The 20,258-nt window shown below is 42.7% G+C and overlaps 1 protein-coding gene across 1 annotated transcript; it reads right to left on the bottom strand.

The window, feature by feature from the left end:
- Positions 1-15,623: 15,623 nt before the first annotated feature.
- On the bottom strand, positions 15,624-16,157 carry LOC142454432 (NADH dehydrogenase [ubiquinone] 1 alpha subcomplex assembly factor 4-like). Its single transcript, XM_075555748.1, has one exon. It carries the CDS (start codon positions 16,155-16,157, stop codon positions 15,624-15,626), a length of 534 nt encoding a protein of 177 aa, XP_075411863.1.
- Positions 16,158-20,258: the final 4,101 nt, after the last annotated feature.

Raw genomic sequence — 20,258 nt, 5'->3', positions numbered from 1 at the left:
TCTGCTTCTGGGTTGCTGTACCAATTCCAACCTCTGCTTCTGGGTTGCTGTACCAACTCCGATCTCTGCTTCTGGGTTGTTGTACGAACTCCAACCTCTGCTTCTGGTTCGCTGTATATACATGAGTATGATTATTTGGGGTTAGGATGGTGACGATGAGCTTGTCTTTGCTGTGACAATGTAACCATTTGGAGGTGAAGATTCCAGGAAGCAGCTGACATCAACCGCCTTCTCCCAGTCGTCCCGTGCTGGCTCCATCTCTCTCTTCTACACGACATGAACAGAGAGGTCAGCAGATAGGAACCAAAAGGCAAGAGGAAAGCGTGTTCTTGGAACCCAAATCCTTGCTCTGGGAACCTTATAGACTCAGGGGAACGTGGATGCCAACACTCATGGAATCTCCCAGGAATGCTCGCAGGAGAGAACAGTCCCTCCCTCTACAGACAAGCCACTGAAAACCTTTCACACCCATGCCTACATTTCTGTAAACAAACACGCCTTGTCTAAGATAAAATAAATGTCTCTTTGGCATGGTAAAAAAAAAAAGGACTTGATGCAGTGAGTTTGAATTGAGTATGAGTTTCACACTGTGGGAGACAGAGATTACAACCTTTCAATCACTATAAGCTTGTGCTACTTTTGTCCTACCTGGTCACTCTGACGATGGCATTGACTAGCTCAGGTCTTATTTATTTATTGCTTCTGTTATCAGAATTGCTGCATACATGGAGCTCAGAGCTATTTCTCTAAAGATCTGATCATGTAATACCTTTACTCAGTTTACTTTTCCACTGTAATAGGAAGAGACACCAATACACGCCTTTTTTGTTCTGGTGAATCCTGAACTAGAAAGAAATTCAACAAAGATACAGAAGATCTAAATGTGGCAGTCAATGAACTCAACTTCATACATACATGCATACATACAGAACACACCACCCCAAGGTAGCAAAGTATACCTTATTTTTCAACACTCATGGGTCATTGTCCATAATAAATCACATTTTAGGCCACAAAGCAAGTCTCAATAAAATACAAAGCATGGAAATAATAAAAAATATTTTCTCACATCACAATACTATAAAAGGAGAAATTAATAACAGAAAGAGGAAGAAGAAAAAATAAAATACATGGAAACTGAGTAATATCTTGCATAAAGCCACTGGTTAATAGAAGAAATTAAGGATGAAATTTTGAAAATTCTGAGAATTAAACACAAATGAAAATACAACATACCCAAACCTTTGGGATACAACAAAAGCAGTGCGCAAAGGTCAATTTATAGCAATGAATTTACATATCAAGTATGTTAGACAAGGTTCACTAGAGAACCCAAACCAGGACACTTATGATTTTATATATAGTTATATAGATAGCTATATACAACATAGAAATAAACAGCTAATTAGTCTATAGAGCAGTACAAATAGCTCAGTGCAACTCACTTCCATGAGACAGCTCATACACTGGCAGTCCTTCAAGTCATGAGGGCCACAGGGTGCAGGTCAAGGAAGCAGACAGCTGAGTCCTCTGCAGAGCAATTCAGGCAATCTGGCCACATTCAGAAAACAGCAAGGCAGGTCACCAACAGTCAGCCAGATGACAGGGTCCGACAGTTCCCAGCTCAAGCGATATATACTCCAGTAGCGTGACTAAGCAGGTCTTGAAAGAACCTCAAAATAGAGCAACACAGCCCACGGGTTGGGTGTCCCACAGGTAGTGTAGCTTGCAAGTTGAGGTAGAGAACAAACAAGGCAGCATCACACTAGTGTGATCATCAAAGAGCACGAGACAAGCAAGGCGAGGCTCGTTGAGCCATTTATCTCTCTGCCCTTCAATTAATCCCACATGTGTTCATTGACCAGGTTGGCACCATAAACCTACCTATCACACCAAGAAAGAAAGATCAAAATGAAAACATTAGCTCCACAACGTGGACAAGTAGAGCTCAGCTAAAGAAGTCTGTAGTCAGTAAAACAAAGGAAATAATAGAGATTAGAGCAGAAATGATAGGGGCATTGAAGCTAGGTATAAAGGGCATTCATATTAGTAAAGAAGAGGAAAAACTATTTACCAATGATATGACCCTATAGATATAACAGTTTCACAAGAAAGCTTTTGAAACTAATAGAAGAATTCATCCAAGCAGGATATAAAATCAACATACAAAAATCAGTTGGATTTCTCTACACTAACAAACAGAACTTTGCAAAGGAAATCACGAACAAAGTACCATTTATAATATCCCCACCACCATCACCACCACCACCACCACCACCAAAGATTAAATACTTAGGAATAAATCTAACCAGGGACATAAAAGGCCTATACAAAGAAAACTGCAACACACTACTGCAAACGACCAAAAGAGATCTACATAAATGGAAAAACATACCACGCTCATGGATAGGAAGGCTTAACATTGTGAAAATGCCAGTACTACCCAAAACAATCTAGACCCAATGCAATCTCGATCTAAATTCCAATAGCATTCTTCAGTGCAATAGAAAAAACTAATCGTCCATTTTATGGTAAAGTATTTTATGGTAAAGTACAGTAGTATTGAAGAAGACAAAGTTGAAACCCTCACACGACTTGATATGGAACCCACTACACAGTCACAGTAATCACACCAGCCTGGCACTAACATACAGACCCAAAGGAACGGACTTAAGGATCCAGATGTAAATTCATCCGCCTACTAAGTCCATTAAATGGAACAATAAACTGTCTCTTGAACAAATGGTGCAGGCAAAACTAGATGTTTTTCTATAGAAAAATGAAACAGGATCCACATTTCACACCATACACAAAACTGTCTTAAAATGCATCACAGACCTAAATATAAAACTGGAAGTTATAGAGATTTTAAAAGAAAAATATAAGGGTGATGGTAGGGACTCAACTATATGGCATAAACAGAATACTAAACATAACTAAAAATGCACAAACAGCGGAAGATGAATTATAAAGGAGACCTCCTTAAAAATTAAAGTGTTATGCCCATCCTGAGATTTCACAAGAAAGCTATTGAATCAACAGAAGGATTTGACAAAGCAACATACAAAAATCCACTGGATTCCTCTACACTAGAGCAAAGGGAAGTGAAGAAAATCAAAGACTCAAGGGAGCACTTAGTCCAGAGGACTACTGAATTGCATGAGCCTCAGCCTACATGACCCTGAGACCAGATGAACTAGATTGTGCTACTACTACTGCTCCGAAGGAAGTCACAGCAGATGCTTGATCCTAAACAGAACAGGAGAAATATGTGGAAAAATCAAATTCCCAGAAAAGCTAGCCTTACTGCTTTGACAAAAATGAAAGGAATTCCAGAGACGTTGTCTCCGAGACACCCTCTGACCTGGAACAGATGCTAGACTCAGAGACTTTCTTTCAGCCAAATAATAGACCAAGTAAAAAACCCAAACCGACTGCCATCAAGTTGATTCTGATTCAAAGCGACCCTGGATCAAGGTCTTCTGAGGCTGTAAATCTTTACAGGAGCATACAGACTCGTCTGATCTGTCTGCAGCAGAGTGACTGTTGGATTAGAACCCCTGACCTTGTAGTTAGCAGTCCAATGTTCACCCCAGAACACTACCAGCAGTACATCAGATACACAACAACATCTGAGAAGAATGTATTCTTGAGGACAATGGATTATATAAGATTTAAAGGACAAATTTGCTCCAAAGCAAAGAGGAGAAGGCGGGGAGGGGTAAAACTCAAGTGAAACTAAACCCAGGGCAGAAATAGGAATAATACCGACACCTTATGAGGAATGCACCCAATGTCACGGAACGCTAAGTACAATTATTGAATGAAAAACTACCTTTTTCTGTGAACTTTTACCTAAATCACAGTGAAATAATAATAAATGTCTTTCTGTTGTCGCCAGGGATATAAATCAAACCAGATCATGGGAGGTAGAGTTCCCCTAGCTCTGACCTGTTGCCATTGAATTGATTCTGGTTCATAGTGAACCTAAAGAACAGAGTAAACTGGGCCCATAAGGTTTCCAAGGCTGCAAACTTGTCAGGAGCAGATCGATTGCCTCATCTTTTTCCCTTGGAGAAGCTGGTTGGTTTGACCCTGATTTTTCCATTAGATGCTGAGTATTTGCACCACCTAGGCCAATGCTTTAAAATTACACTGGCTTTGCAAACATAGCCTAATGGCCTTGGTTTGAATGCTGGCCCCCCTAAATTTGCTGAGGCTTAGCTCTTTTGTAAAATGAAGTAATGCTTGTCTTAAGGGTTTTCTGTAAATATTAAATGTGCAGATGGCAGATGAACCATTTACTATGGAGTCTGACACATAGTAAGTGTGCAATAAATACAAAATGAGTGTATGTGTGGGTGTATGTATAACAAAACATAACATATGGATACAACCAAAACAAGCTCATAGAAATCCCCTAGGACAGTGTAGCATTGCCCCTGTGAGTTTCCAAGATTGGAACTCTTTACAAATGTAGAAAGCCTTGCTTTCACCCGAGGAGTGGCTGGTGGTTTCAAACTGCTGACCTTGCCGTTAGCAGTCCAATGCATAACCAGTACGCCACCAGTACTCTTCATACAGCTTCAAGGGGACTTCAGAAAGTTTGTGGAAAATGGAATTAGAGGTAATAGATGTTTTTCATGAATGTTTTGAAGTCCCTCAAAAAAGAGATATTTATACATGAGGGAGCTTCAAAAAGCTTATGGAAAAACTCCATGATCTTTTAATTCCAGTTCCCACAAACTTTTAAAAGCTCTCTTGTATGTGGTAATGGTGTTGGAGAGAGTGAGTTTATGTATTAAATTACCCTCTTTCTTAATTGTAACCATATTACTTTGTGTGTGTGTGTGTGTGTGTGTGTGTGTTAATTAGCAGTTCTCGAACGGTTGGCTATGTGCTCTAACCTCTATCATGGAAGTCATTTTGTTTATCCTGTCCTTGCGTGAGTTGTTCTTTCTTCAGATAAGCAGAATTTTCTTTCTGCTTCTAGTGAATTTTTTTTGATTGCTTGGTTTGTGTCGTGTTTTTTTCCCCTTCCCTCCTGGGTATTGCAGACCTCTCAGCTCCTCTACGCATGCTGTGTTGGGCAAATCTGCTGCAAAAGACCTCTTTAAAGTGTTAAAAAGACAAAGACCTCATGCCGAGAATTCAGGTGTACCGAATGCAAGCCACGGGGTTTCCCAGTGCCTTGTTTGAAAATTGAGCAATGTCTACAGAAGACAGAGAAGAACTGACGTTGGCAAGGAATATGCTGAAAGTACAGCGGGCTTCCAGAAGAACAAACACATCTGTCTTGGGCCGAGCACAGCCAGAGCGCGCCTTAGAAGAGAGGCTCTATCTCACATACTTTGAACATGTTATCAGGAGAGACCCGCCCTGGAAAAGGGCATCGTACTTCTTCAATAGAGGACTGGGAACAAAGAGGAAGGCCGTGAACAAGATGGATTGCCACTGGCTGCTGCAACAATGGCCTAACATCTGTGAGGATGGCCCAGGACCAGGCAATGTTTCGTTCTCTCTGATTCTCTTCATATTTGGTCAAGGTTTTGTCGCTGCAACGAACAAAATCCAACTGTCGCTAACTTAAGGCAAACCAAACTAGTTACAGTTGAGGTGAGTGACTCACGGTGACTCCAGGTTTGTCTAGCAGAAACTGCGCGCCGTAGGGCAGAAAACCCGAGGCTGATCTCTCAGAAGGCGATCACCAGTCCTTTCTTCCAAGGTGCCTCTCAACTCAGCTCACAGCCGTTGAGTCCATTCCAACTCACTGAGAACTGGCCCTGTGGGCTCCCGAGACGGCACCTCCTCACGAGAGTAGAAAGCCTTGTCTTTCTTCCCCGAGCCGCTGGTGGGCCGGCTGACTTTGCCCAACTACTACTACACCAGGGCGCCAACGTGCCTCAAAGTCAGCGGTTCTCAACCTGTGGTTTGCGACCCCTTCGGGGGATCAAACGGCCCTTTCACAGGGATCGCCCAATTCATAGCAATAGCAGAACGACAGTGATGAAGTAGCAACGAAAGTAATTTAATGTTTGTGGGGGTGGGAGGGTTGTCACCACCACATGAGGAACTGTATGAAAGGGTCGCAGCATTAGGAAGGTTGAGAACCACTGCTCTAAGTGGATTCAAACGTCCAACCTTTCCATCAAGAGCTGAGCACATTAGCCATTTGCACCATCCAAAGGCTCTAACTTAAGGGGAAAGTTGGGAACAAATTAGAGACACCTTGTCCAAGCACCATGCTCAATAAGTGCCCTCTAAACCATTTGTTTCCTTGTCTGCATCACTCCATTCAACTTCAAGATGTGCCAGGAGAGAAAATCGTGGCATTCCTAGTGTGACTTGTGGCTGTGACTGCTCTGTAGGATATTCCAGGTTGAGACCTTTGGAAAACAGATCACCAGTGGGTTTGAACCGCCCACCTTTGCAGTCAGTTGTCGTAGTGGAGGGCATAACTGTGTGGAAAAAAAGAGGATGCAGAAGATGACCATGCAGAGCCCCGAGATCCCCAGAGAGTTTCCATGCTTCAAATCAGCTACTCAAGGGAAGTGTCCCCTGCCAGGGAGACAGGAAGACAAGTTCAGGCAGTCCCGCCAGTCTGGGGGCCTGCCAGCACCTGGAGCCCAGCCTCTTCACCAAGCACAGGGGCTTTTGGTAAGGAAACAAGAACAGCGAGTAATCCCTGTTGGCACGGCCCTCTCTGAGGAAGTCAAGAGGCTTGGCTTTTAGTCGCCCTCACTTCCCATAGGCCGGTGTGTTTGTTGGCACCGCGCTTCTGTTAATTAAAGGAAGTTTGTGCGCCTTAGGCACTGGTACCCTGGCCTCAAACATCATTCTTTCCAGGGGTCTCCACCGCAGTGCTGCTGCCAGTACAATCAATTAGGCTCCCTCCCCCACGTCAGGCTGTGTTTCCCAGCCTGGAGCTGTAACAAACCCCCCTGCTACTTCAGTGCAGGGCTCACCGGGTCTCCCCCCGTTTCTGCCTGCGACCCTGGCCCAAGAATTCTGAGGGCCTACTTTGGGGGGATATTTGTTGAAATTAATTGAAAAATAATCCTTGACAGGCAATTCTCCAGGCTAATCGACTGGGATGGCAGTGAATCTGCTTGTTTCATGGACTGGAATCTTTCAAAAACCACTACCACCCTGCTCTGTTGTATTAACTCTCTTTGGACTTGACCTTGTAAACAATTTTTTTTTTAACCAAGCCAGAATAAAGGTGCCCTGAGCAGAGGTGAGCAGGCTTCCCTCATGGTCAGTAAAAGTTACACCGAAGAGTAACAGGGCTCACTAATGCATCCTGGGCCATTCTACCACCCCGAACCCTCTCGAAGCATCCTCGGAAAAGCCAAGGTGGAGATGAGCAGAGAAGATTCTTACTCACCAACAGCAGGATGCAGGCCTGAGGACCGTTGCTTCAGGCAGGCTTTAGAGTGAAATGGAACCCTATAACTCATCTTCTCTCAGTCTGCAAGTGCCATCATGGAAGAGGCTGGCCTAGCAGCAAGCTGCCAGGCATGCTCAGAAGCTTCCACCAGGTACCTAGTTCATTAGGGCTCAGCATAAACCTAGAGCCCCTTTCTCCTTCCTCTCCCCATCCACCTGGCCCTCAAGATGTCCAGATACCCAGAGTCATTACAGAGTATCCTAGTGAACACATACACACACACACACGCACAATCTCGATCACACCCTTCTAATGAGACATGCATGGTTATCCCCATTGTAACGAAGAAGGCATGAAAGCTGAGAAATCTGGTAGTGCCAGAATTCAGTGCCCATTCTTTGTACTCCACGCCCATGCTTCCTGCACAAACACATTGTCTCGCAGGGCTCCCTGCCCGAATTCACTTATTGACATCAAGCTCTTTTGGACTTGGAGTGCCGTAATTTCCAAGAACATATGCATTCTACACACTGTGTGCAAGTGTTCCAAATGCCCCCTTCCCTTTTCTAACAATGGATGGCTAATAACAGTTAATAATCCAATAGCAGATGTTACACGTGAGACTACTGGGGAAAGCTCACCCCTAAAATTTTGCCACATAAGCAGCTCCTTGGAGTAATGCCACCCCCCAAAAGGGAAATAAAACAATGTCAAAAACCCACCAGCCCTGAGGTAGTAAAGGCAGGGCTGACTATTCATTTTCATTGGCCTTCGCAGCCCCAGCTCAATCTCAACTAGGATATGAAATGAATAAGAATGTGATCTGATGAGAGAAGATGTGCTTTAAAGTGGTACCCCCACCATTGCCAGTTTATAGAGGAAATGTCAAAAAATGGTGGGGTCCAAGCACAGACTGGGATTTCTTTGCAGTGGGATGATTCTACATCTTGGAATCAGTCTGTGGGCAAATACGTGACGATGCCCTCGACGGCTGAGTATGATTCCTGGAAATGCGGTACACCACAGCGACGGGGTCAGCCGGGACCACGCACTCCTTGCCAACAGAGCTTGAGAAGGATGGAAAGAAAATACAGTGCAGTCCACCCCGGCTGGCTACCTTCCTCTCCTGGAGTCTTCTAGGGCCAGGCTCTGGTTAGCAGGAGCGTATGAACCCCCAGCGTGTTGCTGTGAGGTTTGCCACTGTATAATGAGGGTGGGTGGAGTACTTATTGCAACCTAAGGAAACAGGGCTCGGAAACTGGTATCCTGCTTGCCAGCCCCGTTTCAAATGCAGCCATTGTGCAGGAGAACCAGATTAAGGCCCAGTTAGTGCTCTGCATCAAGGACCACATTGTGTCTTTGACAGAGGCGAACCCTGCATCCCTTTGAGGGGATGAGTTCACTTTGACAGCCAAAGAGGAGCAGACGCAGCAGCAGCAGCAGGAGGAGGAGGAGGAGGAAAAGGAGGAGGAAAAGGAGGAGGAGAAAAAGGAGGAGGAGGAAAAGGAGGAGGAGGAGGAAAGCAGTGTAGTATCCTCATCCTGCAGATTCCCAGGATCTAATGAGAATCTTGAGCCTTGGGTAGGGAGATGGAGCAAGATTGAAAACAGAATTGGGTAAAAGAGAGCATCTTGTAACAAGTTGTTCCAAGTTCATGAAAAGCTTCCAACATCAAGCGACTCTCAATAGAGTTTATTGTACATGATTCAGAGCCACATGGATTAAATTTCCCTTAAAATATACATCAATATGAAAATTAAAGGGGAAAGTGCCTGAGACAAGACATGTTTGGATTTGTGTCAAAGTCAGAGTCTTTGGAAAGCAGTTTGGAAGCCAGGATGTGGCTTCTTAGGACTTCCCCTGCGCTCCACCTCTTCCATTTATGTCTGTTCCATACTCGAGCCCATTCTCCACTGTGGTCGCCTTGGTGGTTCATCCCACCCTGCATGTAGCGACTCCAGACATTCCATATCACTTGCTGCTTGGATTCCAGACATGGACTGAGATCATCTTTCAAAGTTTCAGAAGCCTCCATCGACTCAGTCCAGCTAGCTACCCAAGAGCACTCAGTCTCATTTTCCCTCACTAGCCACAATGGGCTCAAGCATAAGCACAATGGTGAGGCTGGCGCAGGACCAGGCGGTGTTGTGTTCTGTTGTACACTCACTGGGCCTCTATGAGTCGGAACCAACTCGACAGCACCTAACAACAGCATCCACCATTGAAGAACCTCAGAGCTAGGGGAGACTTAAAAAAAACGGAAAACAAGAAAGAAAGCTTTATCAACTTGATTCTGACCCCTGGTGACCGCATCTGTGCCAGAGTAGATGTTCCACAAGGTTATCAGTGGCTGATTTTTCAGAATAGATCACTAGACGTTTCTTTGTAAGCGCCTCTGGGTGGATTCATACTGCCAACTTTTTAGTTAGCAATTCATATGCGTAGCCAGTTGTACCACCCTGGAACCCCAGGGAAATATTAATCCAATTGCCATTGAGTTAAGTTCAACTCATAGCAACCCTATATAGGGTCTTGGAAGCTGTAAATCTTTATGGGAGCAGGCAGCCTCATTGTTCTCCTGTCGAATGGCTGCTGGGTTTGAACCACCAACCTTGGAATTTAGCATTCTATAGCTTATGCCACAGCACCATAAGGGGAATGATTAGAGATCACTAAATCCAATCCACACTACAGAGGAGGAAATTGAGGCCTGGAAAACTACTCAGTCCCTTCAAAATCTCTGGGGAAAGGGATCTTATGCCCCCTCACCAAAACTCTAACTAGCTCTGCAGAGTTTGCTAGCTCCATTTCTATCTCTCCTCTGTAATTCCATAATTCTCATCTTCATGAGCTAGAGAAAGATGAAGACTTCTACTGCCATATAGAGTTAGAGCCTCAGAAACCCACAGGGGCAGTTCTACTCTGTCTTACAGGGTCTATACCAGTCAGAATCCACTTGATGGCACCGACTTTCTCGCAATGACCTTGGTGGTAATGAACAACTCTGACTGCCTTTTCTTCTTGGAGATCCATTTCTATCCAGTTCAGCCTCTTCCTTCCCTGTGGATCCTTCTCCTTTCTCCAAGAGTCTTCTCTTTTCTCACCACTGGTTTTTGTTTATTTTTTGTATTCCCCTTCTTCCTCTGGAATCAATTTTCTTCTTGAAGTACCTCCTTGTTGTGAGTGGTAGGCTTATCTGTCCTTTGAAAAATACCTATCTGAACTGGAAACACAGGGAATCCAGGGCAGATGATCCCGTCAGGACCAGTGGTGTGAGTGGCGATACCGGAGGGTGAAGGGAGAGTGGGGTGGAAAGGGGGAACTGATTACAAGGATCTACATGTGACCTCCTCCCTGGGGAATGGACAACAGAAAAATTGGGTTAAGGGAGACGTCAGACAGTGTAAGATATGACAAAATAATAATTTATAAATTATCAAGAGTTCATGAGGGAGGGGGGAGCGGAGATGGAAGGGAAAAAATGAGGAGCTGATGCCAGGGTCTTAAGTGGTGAGCAAATGTTTTTAGAATGATGAGGGCAATGAATGTACACATGTGCTTTACACAATTGATGTATATATGGATTGTGATAAGAGTTGTATGAGCCCCTAATAAAATTATTTTTTAAAAGAAAAAACTTTATTTCACTGTCAATATTAAATGGCAATTTTATCTGAGTGCTGAATTCTGGGTTGATGGCTGTTTCCCACAGCACCTTGAAGACATTTTCTCTTCTCTTCTGAGTTTTTTATTAAGAATTCTTGCTATAAACCCAAGTATTACTCCTTTGTAGGTAGTCCACCTACCTTCTCAGGTTGTTTTTTTCACATTTTACTCTCTGTTTTTGATGTTTTGAAGTTTATTATAATGTATGTGTCTAAGTGGAGATTTATTTTTATTTAAACATGGAGCCTGTCGTGATTCCTTAAATGATTATTTAAATCTTTTACCACTTCAGAGATAATTTTCAATAATAGTAATAGAATATGTTTATGGGCTCGATTTTACAGTGTCACCTCATGTCATCCTCACAACTGAGTCAAAATCAAGGAAGTAGGTTTCAGAGAAGTGTAGCAACTTATCCAAGGTAACACAAATTGGCCAAGCCAATTTCTTAGCTTGGTATATTTTTGAATATCATATCTCCTTTCCATTTCTCTCTCTGGTAAATCTATTAGATTTATATTGGCTCTTTCCATTTTGCCCTCCTTGTCACAAGCTCCCTGTCATATAATCCATCTTTTTGCCTCTCTATGGAAAATTCTTACATTTGCTAATTCTCACTTCTGTGAGTCTAATCTGGTATTTAATACATCCTTTGAGTTTGTAATTTCAGTAGACATTCTTTTTTCTCCATAAGAGTTCTCAGAATAATTTTTGATATTTCTTCTCCTTAAAAAATAATGTTTTGTATCAGGAAGGTGGGCACCCACTGATATGATTTTTAGTTCTTTGATGTCTGATAACTGATCCCTTCTACACCTCATGGTCAGCCAAACTCGTGTGCTTCTACAATGTGGGCTCTGATACTTCTCAGCTAAATGGCTGCTTGTTTATCTTCAAGCCTTTAAGACCCCAGATGCTATATCTTTTGATAGCCAGGCACCGTCAGCTTTCTTCACCACATTTGCTTATGCACACATTTTTCTTCAGCAATCATTCAGGAAGGTGTGCATCCTGGAATGCCAATTTAATAGAACAACATGTTCTTACATTGAGTAAGTGCTTGAGGGGAGGCCCGATGACCATCTGCTGCCTTAGTACTAAACCTGTAAATATATGCACATAGATCTGTTTTCCTACACTCATATAAATATATTTATATATGCACATTCTAGTCTTTGGACCTCTATAAATACCTTTTGTCACCTAGTTCTTTCCTCTATTTTCTTTTACTTTCCTCTTGTCCACTATTATGCTCAGCCTTCTTTTGGGTTTCAGTAATTTCTCTAGGTTACCTTGCCCTTGCTAACTCCCTACCAGGCCACTCACACCCTCCTTGCTACTGATTTTGGATCACTTATTGCTCCCCTGTCCCTGGGTTGGTCAGCACCACCTCCTTTCCCCCTCCTCCCCCTCTCTCGTGTCCCCCTTGAACCACTGGTCCCATTGTTTTCTTCCTGAAATGACCACTAAAGACAAGCGTGTGCATGAGCAAATGTGAAAAAAGTTAATGGTGCCCGGCTATCAAAAGATATAGCATGTGGGGTCTTAAAGGCTTGAAGATAAACAAGTGGCCATCTAGCTGAGAAGCATCAAAGTCCACATGGAAGAAGCAAACCAGCTTGTCTGACCACAAGGTGCAGAAGGGACCAGTTATCAGACATCAAAGAACTAAAAATCATATCAATGGGTGCCCACCTCCCTGATATGATAAATGAAGACAAATGTGTGCATAAGCAAATGTGGTGAAGAAAGCTGATGGTGCCCAGCTATCAAAAGATATAGTGTCTGGGGTCTTACAGGCTTAAAGATAAGCAAGTGGCCATCTAGCTCAGAAATAACAAAGCCCTCATGGAAGAAATGCACCAGCCTGTGTAACCACGAGCTGTCGAAGGGATCAGATATCAAGCATCAAGGAACAAAAAATCATATCATTGAAAATGTGGGTGAGTGCAGAATGGAGACTCAAAGCCCAATGGTAGCCAACTGGACACCCCTTACTGAAGGGTTGTGGGGAGGAGATGAACCAGTCAGGGTGCAGGGTAGCAACAATGAAATATATAACTTTCCTCTAGTTCTTAAATACTTCCTCCCACCACCACCCCCCTTTATCATGATCCCAATTCTACCTTACAAATCTGGCCAGACCAGAGGGTGTACATAGGCACAGATAGCAACTGGAAACACAGGGAATCCAGGACAGATGACTCCTTCAGGACCAGTGGTGAGAGTGGTGATGCCTGGAGGGTGGAGAGAATGTTGGGTAGAAAGGGGGAACCGATTACAAGAATTTACGTATAGCTTCCTCCCTGGGGGGATGGACACAACAGAAAAGAAGTTGGGGGGAGAGGTCGGACAGTGTAATATATGAAAAAATAATTATAATTTATGAATAATGAAGGGTTCATGAGATAGGGGAAATGTGAAGGGAGGAGGGAAATGAGCAGCAGATATTAAGGACTCAAATAGAAGGCAAATGTTTTGAGAATGTTGATGGCAACAAATGTACATATGTTCTTGACACAATGGATATATGTATGGATTGTGATAAGAATTGTATGAGCCCTCAATAAAATGATTTAAAATAAATAAATAATGTTTTATATCATTCCTAGGAATATTCTCCTTTGATTTCTGACATAATTTTAAATGCTAATTTATAGTCTCCATATAATTGTTTCATTACCTAAAGTTTTGGGATAGGTGATAGGTTACTCCTGAGATTTTTACTGCTGATTCATATTTCTTTCTGGGTTTATAATTTTTTATTATAAACAGGATTTTTATCCCCATTGGAATTATGGGGTCTGGAGTGTTGAAGCCTCATTTTACAATAATTTTATATTTGTTTCTATCCTTTACCCTAGGGGTATCACTGGCTAAGGGCCAATTTCATGTTGATTCCTTGCCTGGGGTTCCTTTCAGAGGCAGGAAGTAAATATTTAGACTCCAAACTTGTGCCACAGACATGACTGGAGTTTGGATTTTTCATGAGAGCCTGTGGTTTCTCTACTTAGCACCAGGGCAGAGATAAGCTTCCTCAACATTTTCCTGGCCTGATGTTTGGCTACTTTAGGGTATCTAGGCTTTACACTGGAACATCAGTTCTAGCCCCCTTCTCTCACTCATGCTCGAGGCATTTCCTGCCACTAAAAACCCAAACAAAAGTCACAAGAATCAAATCAATTATTACTCAGAGGAACCACATATATGTATATATGTGCCTGTGTGTATATTATACAGAGTAACCATATAAATAGATGTGTGCATATGTATGTATCTATGTATGTGTGTGGGTGTGTGTGGGTGTTCAAACTTTCTGGAAACAGATAGCTTCATCGTTCTCCCTTGATAGATTTGGATTTGAATAGTTGTTTCCTTGTTATTGTACCCTCCAATGTACAGTTTCATGTCCATGAAGCCTCTCTTGGCCATTTCTACATATTTGTCTGAACAGACTTGACTTTCCCCTGTTCCCTCAGTCCCTGAAAGCCTCTCAAGTGAGGAATCCAATATTCTCCTCCTCCTTCAAAGCAATGTGTAACTCGGATTCCACCAAGGAGAGATTTTATGAAAGGCCTCTGTCTTCCTCTCAAACTTCCACCCCAACTTCTCTTATCCTCGAGAGTCCACCCTGTGAACTTCTCCATCCTCTGAGTCTCAGCTTCACTGGGAATGAGAATGGAATCTCACTCAGTAATTTCTCCTCTTGTAATGGGGATCTCTGAAATTCCCCTGTGAACCCTACCTTCATAACCTGTATTACTTTCCTACTGCTGTCACAACATATTACCACAAACACAGTGGATTAAAATAGCAGAGGTCTATCTTTCTCACAATTCTGGAAGCCAGAAGTCTGAGCTCGGGATCACTGACAGAAATCAAGGTGTTTTCCGGGCCATGCCCTCTCCCTAGTTTTTTTTTTTTTGCTTTTCATTTTATTTTTTCTAATTTTGAAGACTGTTATTCCATGCTTAAAGCTAATATCAAAGGAAACCTTCTATGTATTTTTATAGTTATAAAACCTTTTTCCATTGTTATCCCAACTGCCTTAATTTGGAAAATACTATTATTCTACCTTACAGTTAGATATACTTTTCTCTAGAACGGCCCTGCTTAACACAATGGATGTATTGCATTGTTATAAGAGCTGTAAGAGCACCCAACAAAATGATTTAAAAAAAGAAAGGACTTACCAGTCCGTCAAGTCTCTCTACTTTCACTAGCCACCTAAACTACAGTGAGATGTTGAGGGATTCAAGACACCCAAGAGACAATGACCAAATTAAAAGCTATGTTTCAAAAATAACACATTTCTTATAATTTGTGGATATTACATTGATTGTCATGCTGACACATACAGTCAAGTACTTAAATCAAATAAAAGTCAAAAGAACAAAGAACACATTCTCCCAGAAATCTTTAAAAAGTTAGCAGAAATGAATAAATAGTACACTCTCAGGAGACTTTTAAATGTTAGGCCTTTCATATAAATCAATATGCTAAAAATGTGGAAATAAGTAGGAAAGAGGATGGAGGGTAGACAGGAAGAGTAACTTCATGATTTTCTTCATTCCGGGGATAAGGCCTTCTTGTCTTTAGGATGAAAGACTTTCACTTCAAAAGTAGCAAAGTACCTGAGAAGGGAATTTACATCTTTCAGGTCTAGGTGGTATTCTTGTGCTACTTTCTCAGCAGTCCACGTGTCTGGATGGAGTTTGTGGTTGTTGAGAAGCGTCAGTGCTTCCACAATGGACACTTTGCCCTTAGGAATGTTCACAAGATGCAAGGTATCAAAGGGATGAGGGCCTTTAGGCAATCGGAACTCCTTGGGTGCTTGATGCATTCTACCATCTTTCACCTGAATAGAAGAAAACACAGGATCTTTGGAATCAACATAAACATTTTTTAATAATGAAAGAAGCTTGTCGTCTTTTCTAGCAATTTCTCCCTTAATTTCTGCATGGTGGCTCTTCACCTCTCGAAGCAGGCTCTTGGTGGAGGGATGCTTGGGAGCGAGCGAGGGTTTCAGCCTGCTGATCTCCCGCTCCGCTCGGTTCTCGACATTGAAGTTCTTGATGGAGCGAGTTACAGAGCCGCCCATGTCCGCAGAGCATGGGGTCCTCAAGCTCCCGCGGCACGTGGGGAAATGCCAGCGTCCAGCCGGCAGGGCCCGGGACGCACGGAGCATGCGCCCTCCACCTAGTTTTTACAGGAGAATATTTTCCCTGCCTCTTCCAGTTTCTGGTGATGGTCACCTTTTCTTAGATTGTGTCTGCGTCACTCCAATCTGTCATCTGTGGTCACATTGCCTCCTCCTGTGTGTCAAATTTTCCTCTGTCTCCTTTTGATAAGGACATCTTAAGAACATTTAAGCATCCCCAGATAATCCAGGATACTTTCCTCTTGGCAAAATCCTTAACTTAATCACATCCGTATGTTTGGGGGTCATTACTGAGCCTACCACACCTGCTCTCCCGTTTCCACTGAGCATGCTTTTCCCCTGCAGCACAAAGCTCTAGTCCTCAGTGCCGTCAGTCTGGGCTCATAGTTGGTCTCTGCTCTCCTGCAGACTCCCCTTTGTCTTCCCTTACAATCTGCTACGGTTTTCATTCTGGTTGTTCTGTTTCCAGTCATCCACCTTCTCTGCCCCTCTTATCTTCTTGCCTTTGCTTTAGAGTGCATGCTTACTGCTGGGTCTCATATGGATGATTATTTAAGAGAAACACTACTCCCCGGTCTTCTTTTATGAGCCTACCTATTATTTGGCAGAGAGTGACCTCTGGACGTGGATTCCATTCCACATTTAAAGGAAATGTTGAGATGATGGTGTTAGGAGACCTTCTAGTCTCTACCAGATCAGCGAGTCTGGAATCTGAAGTTTGCTTTACATTTCTCTCCCGTTCTGTCTCTGGTCATTTATTGTATCCCCCCGTCAGAAGAAATGGTGGTGGAAATTCTTCTAGTCCTTCTGGTTTCAGGATATAGGAAGCCATGATTTGTGTGAACCATTCATCCTAAAGACGGAATTCTTCTTTGAGTCTTTGGTTTCTCTTTTGCTTTTTTGTTCCAGACGAGTCCAAACCAACAGTTGTATTCTAGCTGAATGCTTGCAAGCTTTCAGCCCCAGCCCCCTCCATTCACATCAACTAGGATGCTCCATCAGAGCTTCTTACTAAAACACCAACCCCCAAAAAGCCACTGTCATTGAGTTATTTTGGACACTACAATGGCCCTATAGGACAGAATAGAATTGCCCTTCTGGTTTTTGAAGGCAATAAAGGACCAGAAAGCATCATCTTTTCCCGTGGAATGACTGGCAGATTCTACTGCTGACTTTTCAGTTAGCAGGTCAACACATAACCCACCTTCTCTAAATACTCCCCCAAACTCACCAAACTCAAGTTGACTCTAGCTTAAACAACCCCTAGAGGACAGGGTCGAACTGTCTCTAAAAGGGTTCTGATAGTGAAAATCTTTGTAATAGTACAAAGCCTCATATTTTCCCTATGAGCGACTTGTGGTTTTGAACTGCTGACTTCCTGGCTAGTGGTCCAACTCATAACCACTACACCACAAAGGTAAAAAAAAGAAGAGTAAATGAAAGGACATCTCTAATGAATTAGAAAATCACGAATTCAATTTCTTAGACTCCAAGGCTGTTTTCTAACTGAATGGGCTCATGCAGTAGATGCAACTAGTAGTTACATTAAAAGCATCGTCACAAAATTTCAGAACCTTAAGATCCAACAAGCTTTCAGAGAAAAAAAATTTCATGGAAATTATCAAGTTTCAACATGGCATTGAATTTCTTAAAAGTAACCCTAGAAAATCACACAATAATAAAGGAATGCCTTCAGAATTCTGAGAGAAATAATTTTAAGCATAACATTATATATCCAATTATTATATTCCAGAGTCAAATAATGAGAGGTCTCTAACAATGTAGGTTTCAGAAACTTTACACCCTGTATTCTTTCCTCAGAGCTTCTGGAAAGTTCCATAAAACAAGGAAGAATGCAGAAAAAGACAATGCCTTGGGATGAAGTAAATAAGGTATCCAATACAACTTGGAGAAGGAATTCCTAAGTCAGTTGTGAGTGGGGATCCCCTGGAAACAACCTGCTTAACAGCTAGTCTAGGTTGGAGGTCACAGGTGGTAACAGTAATTCTCTCCAAAAGAACACTTTGGGAAGAATTTGGGATAGGATTAGTGATAGCTGCATAAAAAACCAAAACTAAGCAAAAACAAATAAGATAGTCCTAATATGAATACTGATATAACCAAATTATAACTGTGTTGCTAGAATATAAAGAGTCCTGGTGGGATAGCAGGTTACAAGTTGGGCTGCTACCCTTGAGGTCAGTGGTTTGAACCCACCAGCTGCTCTAATGGAGAAGATGAGGTTGCTTGTTCCGTAAAAATTTACAACCTCGGAAACGCTAGGGAGCAGCTCTACTCTATCTGGTAGGAGCACTCTGAGTCAGAATAGACTCAATGGGAGTGGGGTGTGGGTTAAAGGATACAAGGGCTGGGAAGTGTGTGTGTTTGAGGTAGAGGGGTGGTGATGGTATAGAACCAAGCCTTATTTTTCATAGTGGTAAGTCAATAGATGACTAAAGCCATGTAAGTAAGTGTATAATTTAGAAATGTGAATCAGCTCAAATAGTTGAGTTTATTGTTTCTGGGAAACAGCAAAAAGAAATACGGTTTCAAAGGGCTTGCTGTGTAGTCCAATCTGTTTTTAACATTCTGTGTAGAATGGCTGTTAGCCACTGTGGATTCTGCCCCTGACTTGTGGCAACCTGTGCCCATGCGACAGGATTGCATAATCCACAAGGCTTTCATCAGCTGATCTTTTGGAAGTCGATTGCCAGTCCCTTCTTCCCAGTCTGCCTTAGTAAGGAGGTGTTTCTGAATTGTGTTCAGCAGTGTAGCAACACACAAGCCTCCATGGACAGATGGATGGTGACTGTGCTTGAGGTATACTGGCAGGGATTTGAACCCTAGTCTCCAGCATAAAACTTTCATTGCTATCCACTCGATACCAACTCATATCAACCCTATAGGACAGAGCGGAACTTCCCCTTTGGGCATCTGAGTCTAACTCTTCACAGGAATAGAAAGGGGAAAATTCTACCATTGACTGCTACTGCCTTCCCACCCCATCAGCCGGTTCTATCTTCTCAAATCTATGTCAATGATTCACAGCCCTGCTACAGATGAAAATCACCAGGGAACCTTAGATACCTCACTACCTGGCCACACCTCCAAAAATAGCTTAACTTGGTAAGTTGGGAAGGAGTCTCTATTTTTCTTTTCTTTTATTCCTTTCTTTCTCAATTAAAAAAAATCTATTCACATTTGAGAAGCACTGAAAATGTGCATCTAAACCTGATGGCCATTAAAACTAACTTTAAAGGAGATTAATCTGTAAAGAAAGCACATAGGATAATCCCAAGCAGGAGCCCTGGTGGCATCGTAGTGCAGTGGTTCCGGGTTGGGTTGCTCACCACAAGATCAGCAGTTTGAAACCTCCAGCCTCTCAGGGCAGAAAGACAGGGCTTTCTACTCTCCTAAAAAGTTACAGCCCGGGGAAGTGATGATGGCAACATATGTACAAATATGCTTGATACAATTGATGTATAGAATGTTATAAGAGCCCCCAAGAAAATAACTTTAAATTAAATTAAATTAATAATTTAAAAAGTTACAGTGTGGGAAATCCACAGGGACAATTGTACCCTGTCCTGTAGGGCTGCTATGAGTCCAAGTCATCTTAATGACAGCGAGTTTTGTTTTTTAATCCTAAGGTATTATTCACCCCTAACGGGGTGGGGTGCGGTGATGAGGGTTTAAGAACAAGTTCTAGAAAAGGATGCTCTTAAATTCTCAAGACAAGCCTCACTCAAGATATTAAGCATTTCATTCTCACTGACACCCACATGCTCACCACATCATCAACCTGAACTCCACCGAAGAAGAGCCTTTAGTTTGGGATGAGGCTAAAAACCAGAACACCTGAGAGCTGCCTGAGGCTTAACTTTACACTGCCTGTGAATGCCATGCATCTGACCCTGCCCTTTGAAGGGTCAGAGGGCAGAGGTCCCCCTTGCAATGAGAGTCCCAGAAAGGGAAAGACTGGAGGTGGGGGAGGGGAGGAAAGGAGAAACTACAAAAAAGGACTCACCCTGGAACTGCCTT

The sequence above is a fragment of the Tenrec ecaudatus genome, chromosome 8 (genome assembly GCF_050624435.1).
Source record: "Tenrec ecaudatus isolate mTenEca1 chromosome 8, mTenEca1.hap1, whole genome shotgun sequence".
In the NCBI taxonomy this organism is placed as follows: Eukaryota; Metazoa; Chordata; class Mammalia; order Afrosoricida; family Tenrecidae; genus Tenrec; species Tenrec ecaudatus.
The sequence above is the reverse complement of the archived record's forward strand: the minus strand, read 5'-3'. Positions and strand labels throughout refer to the sequence as shown.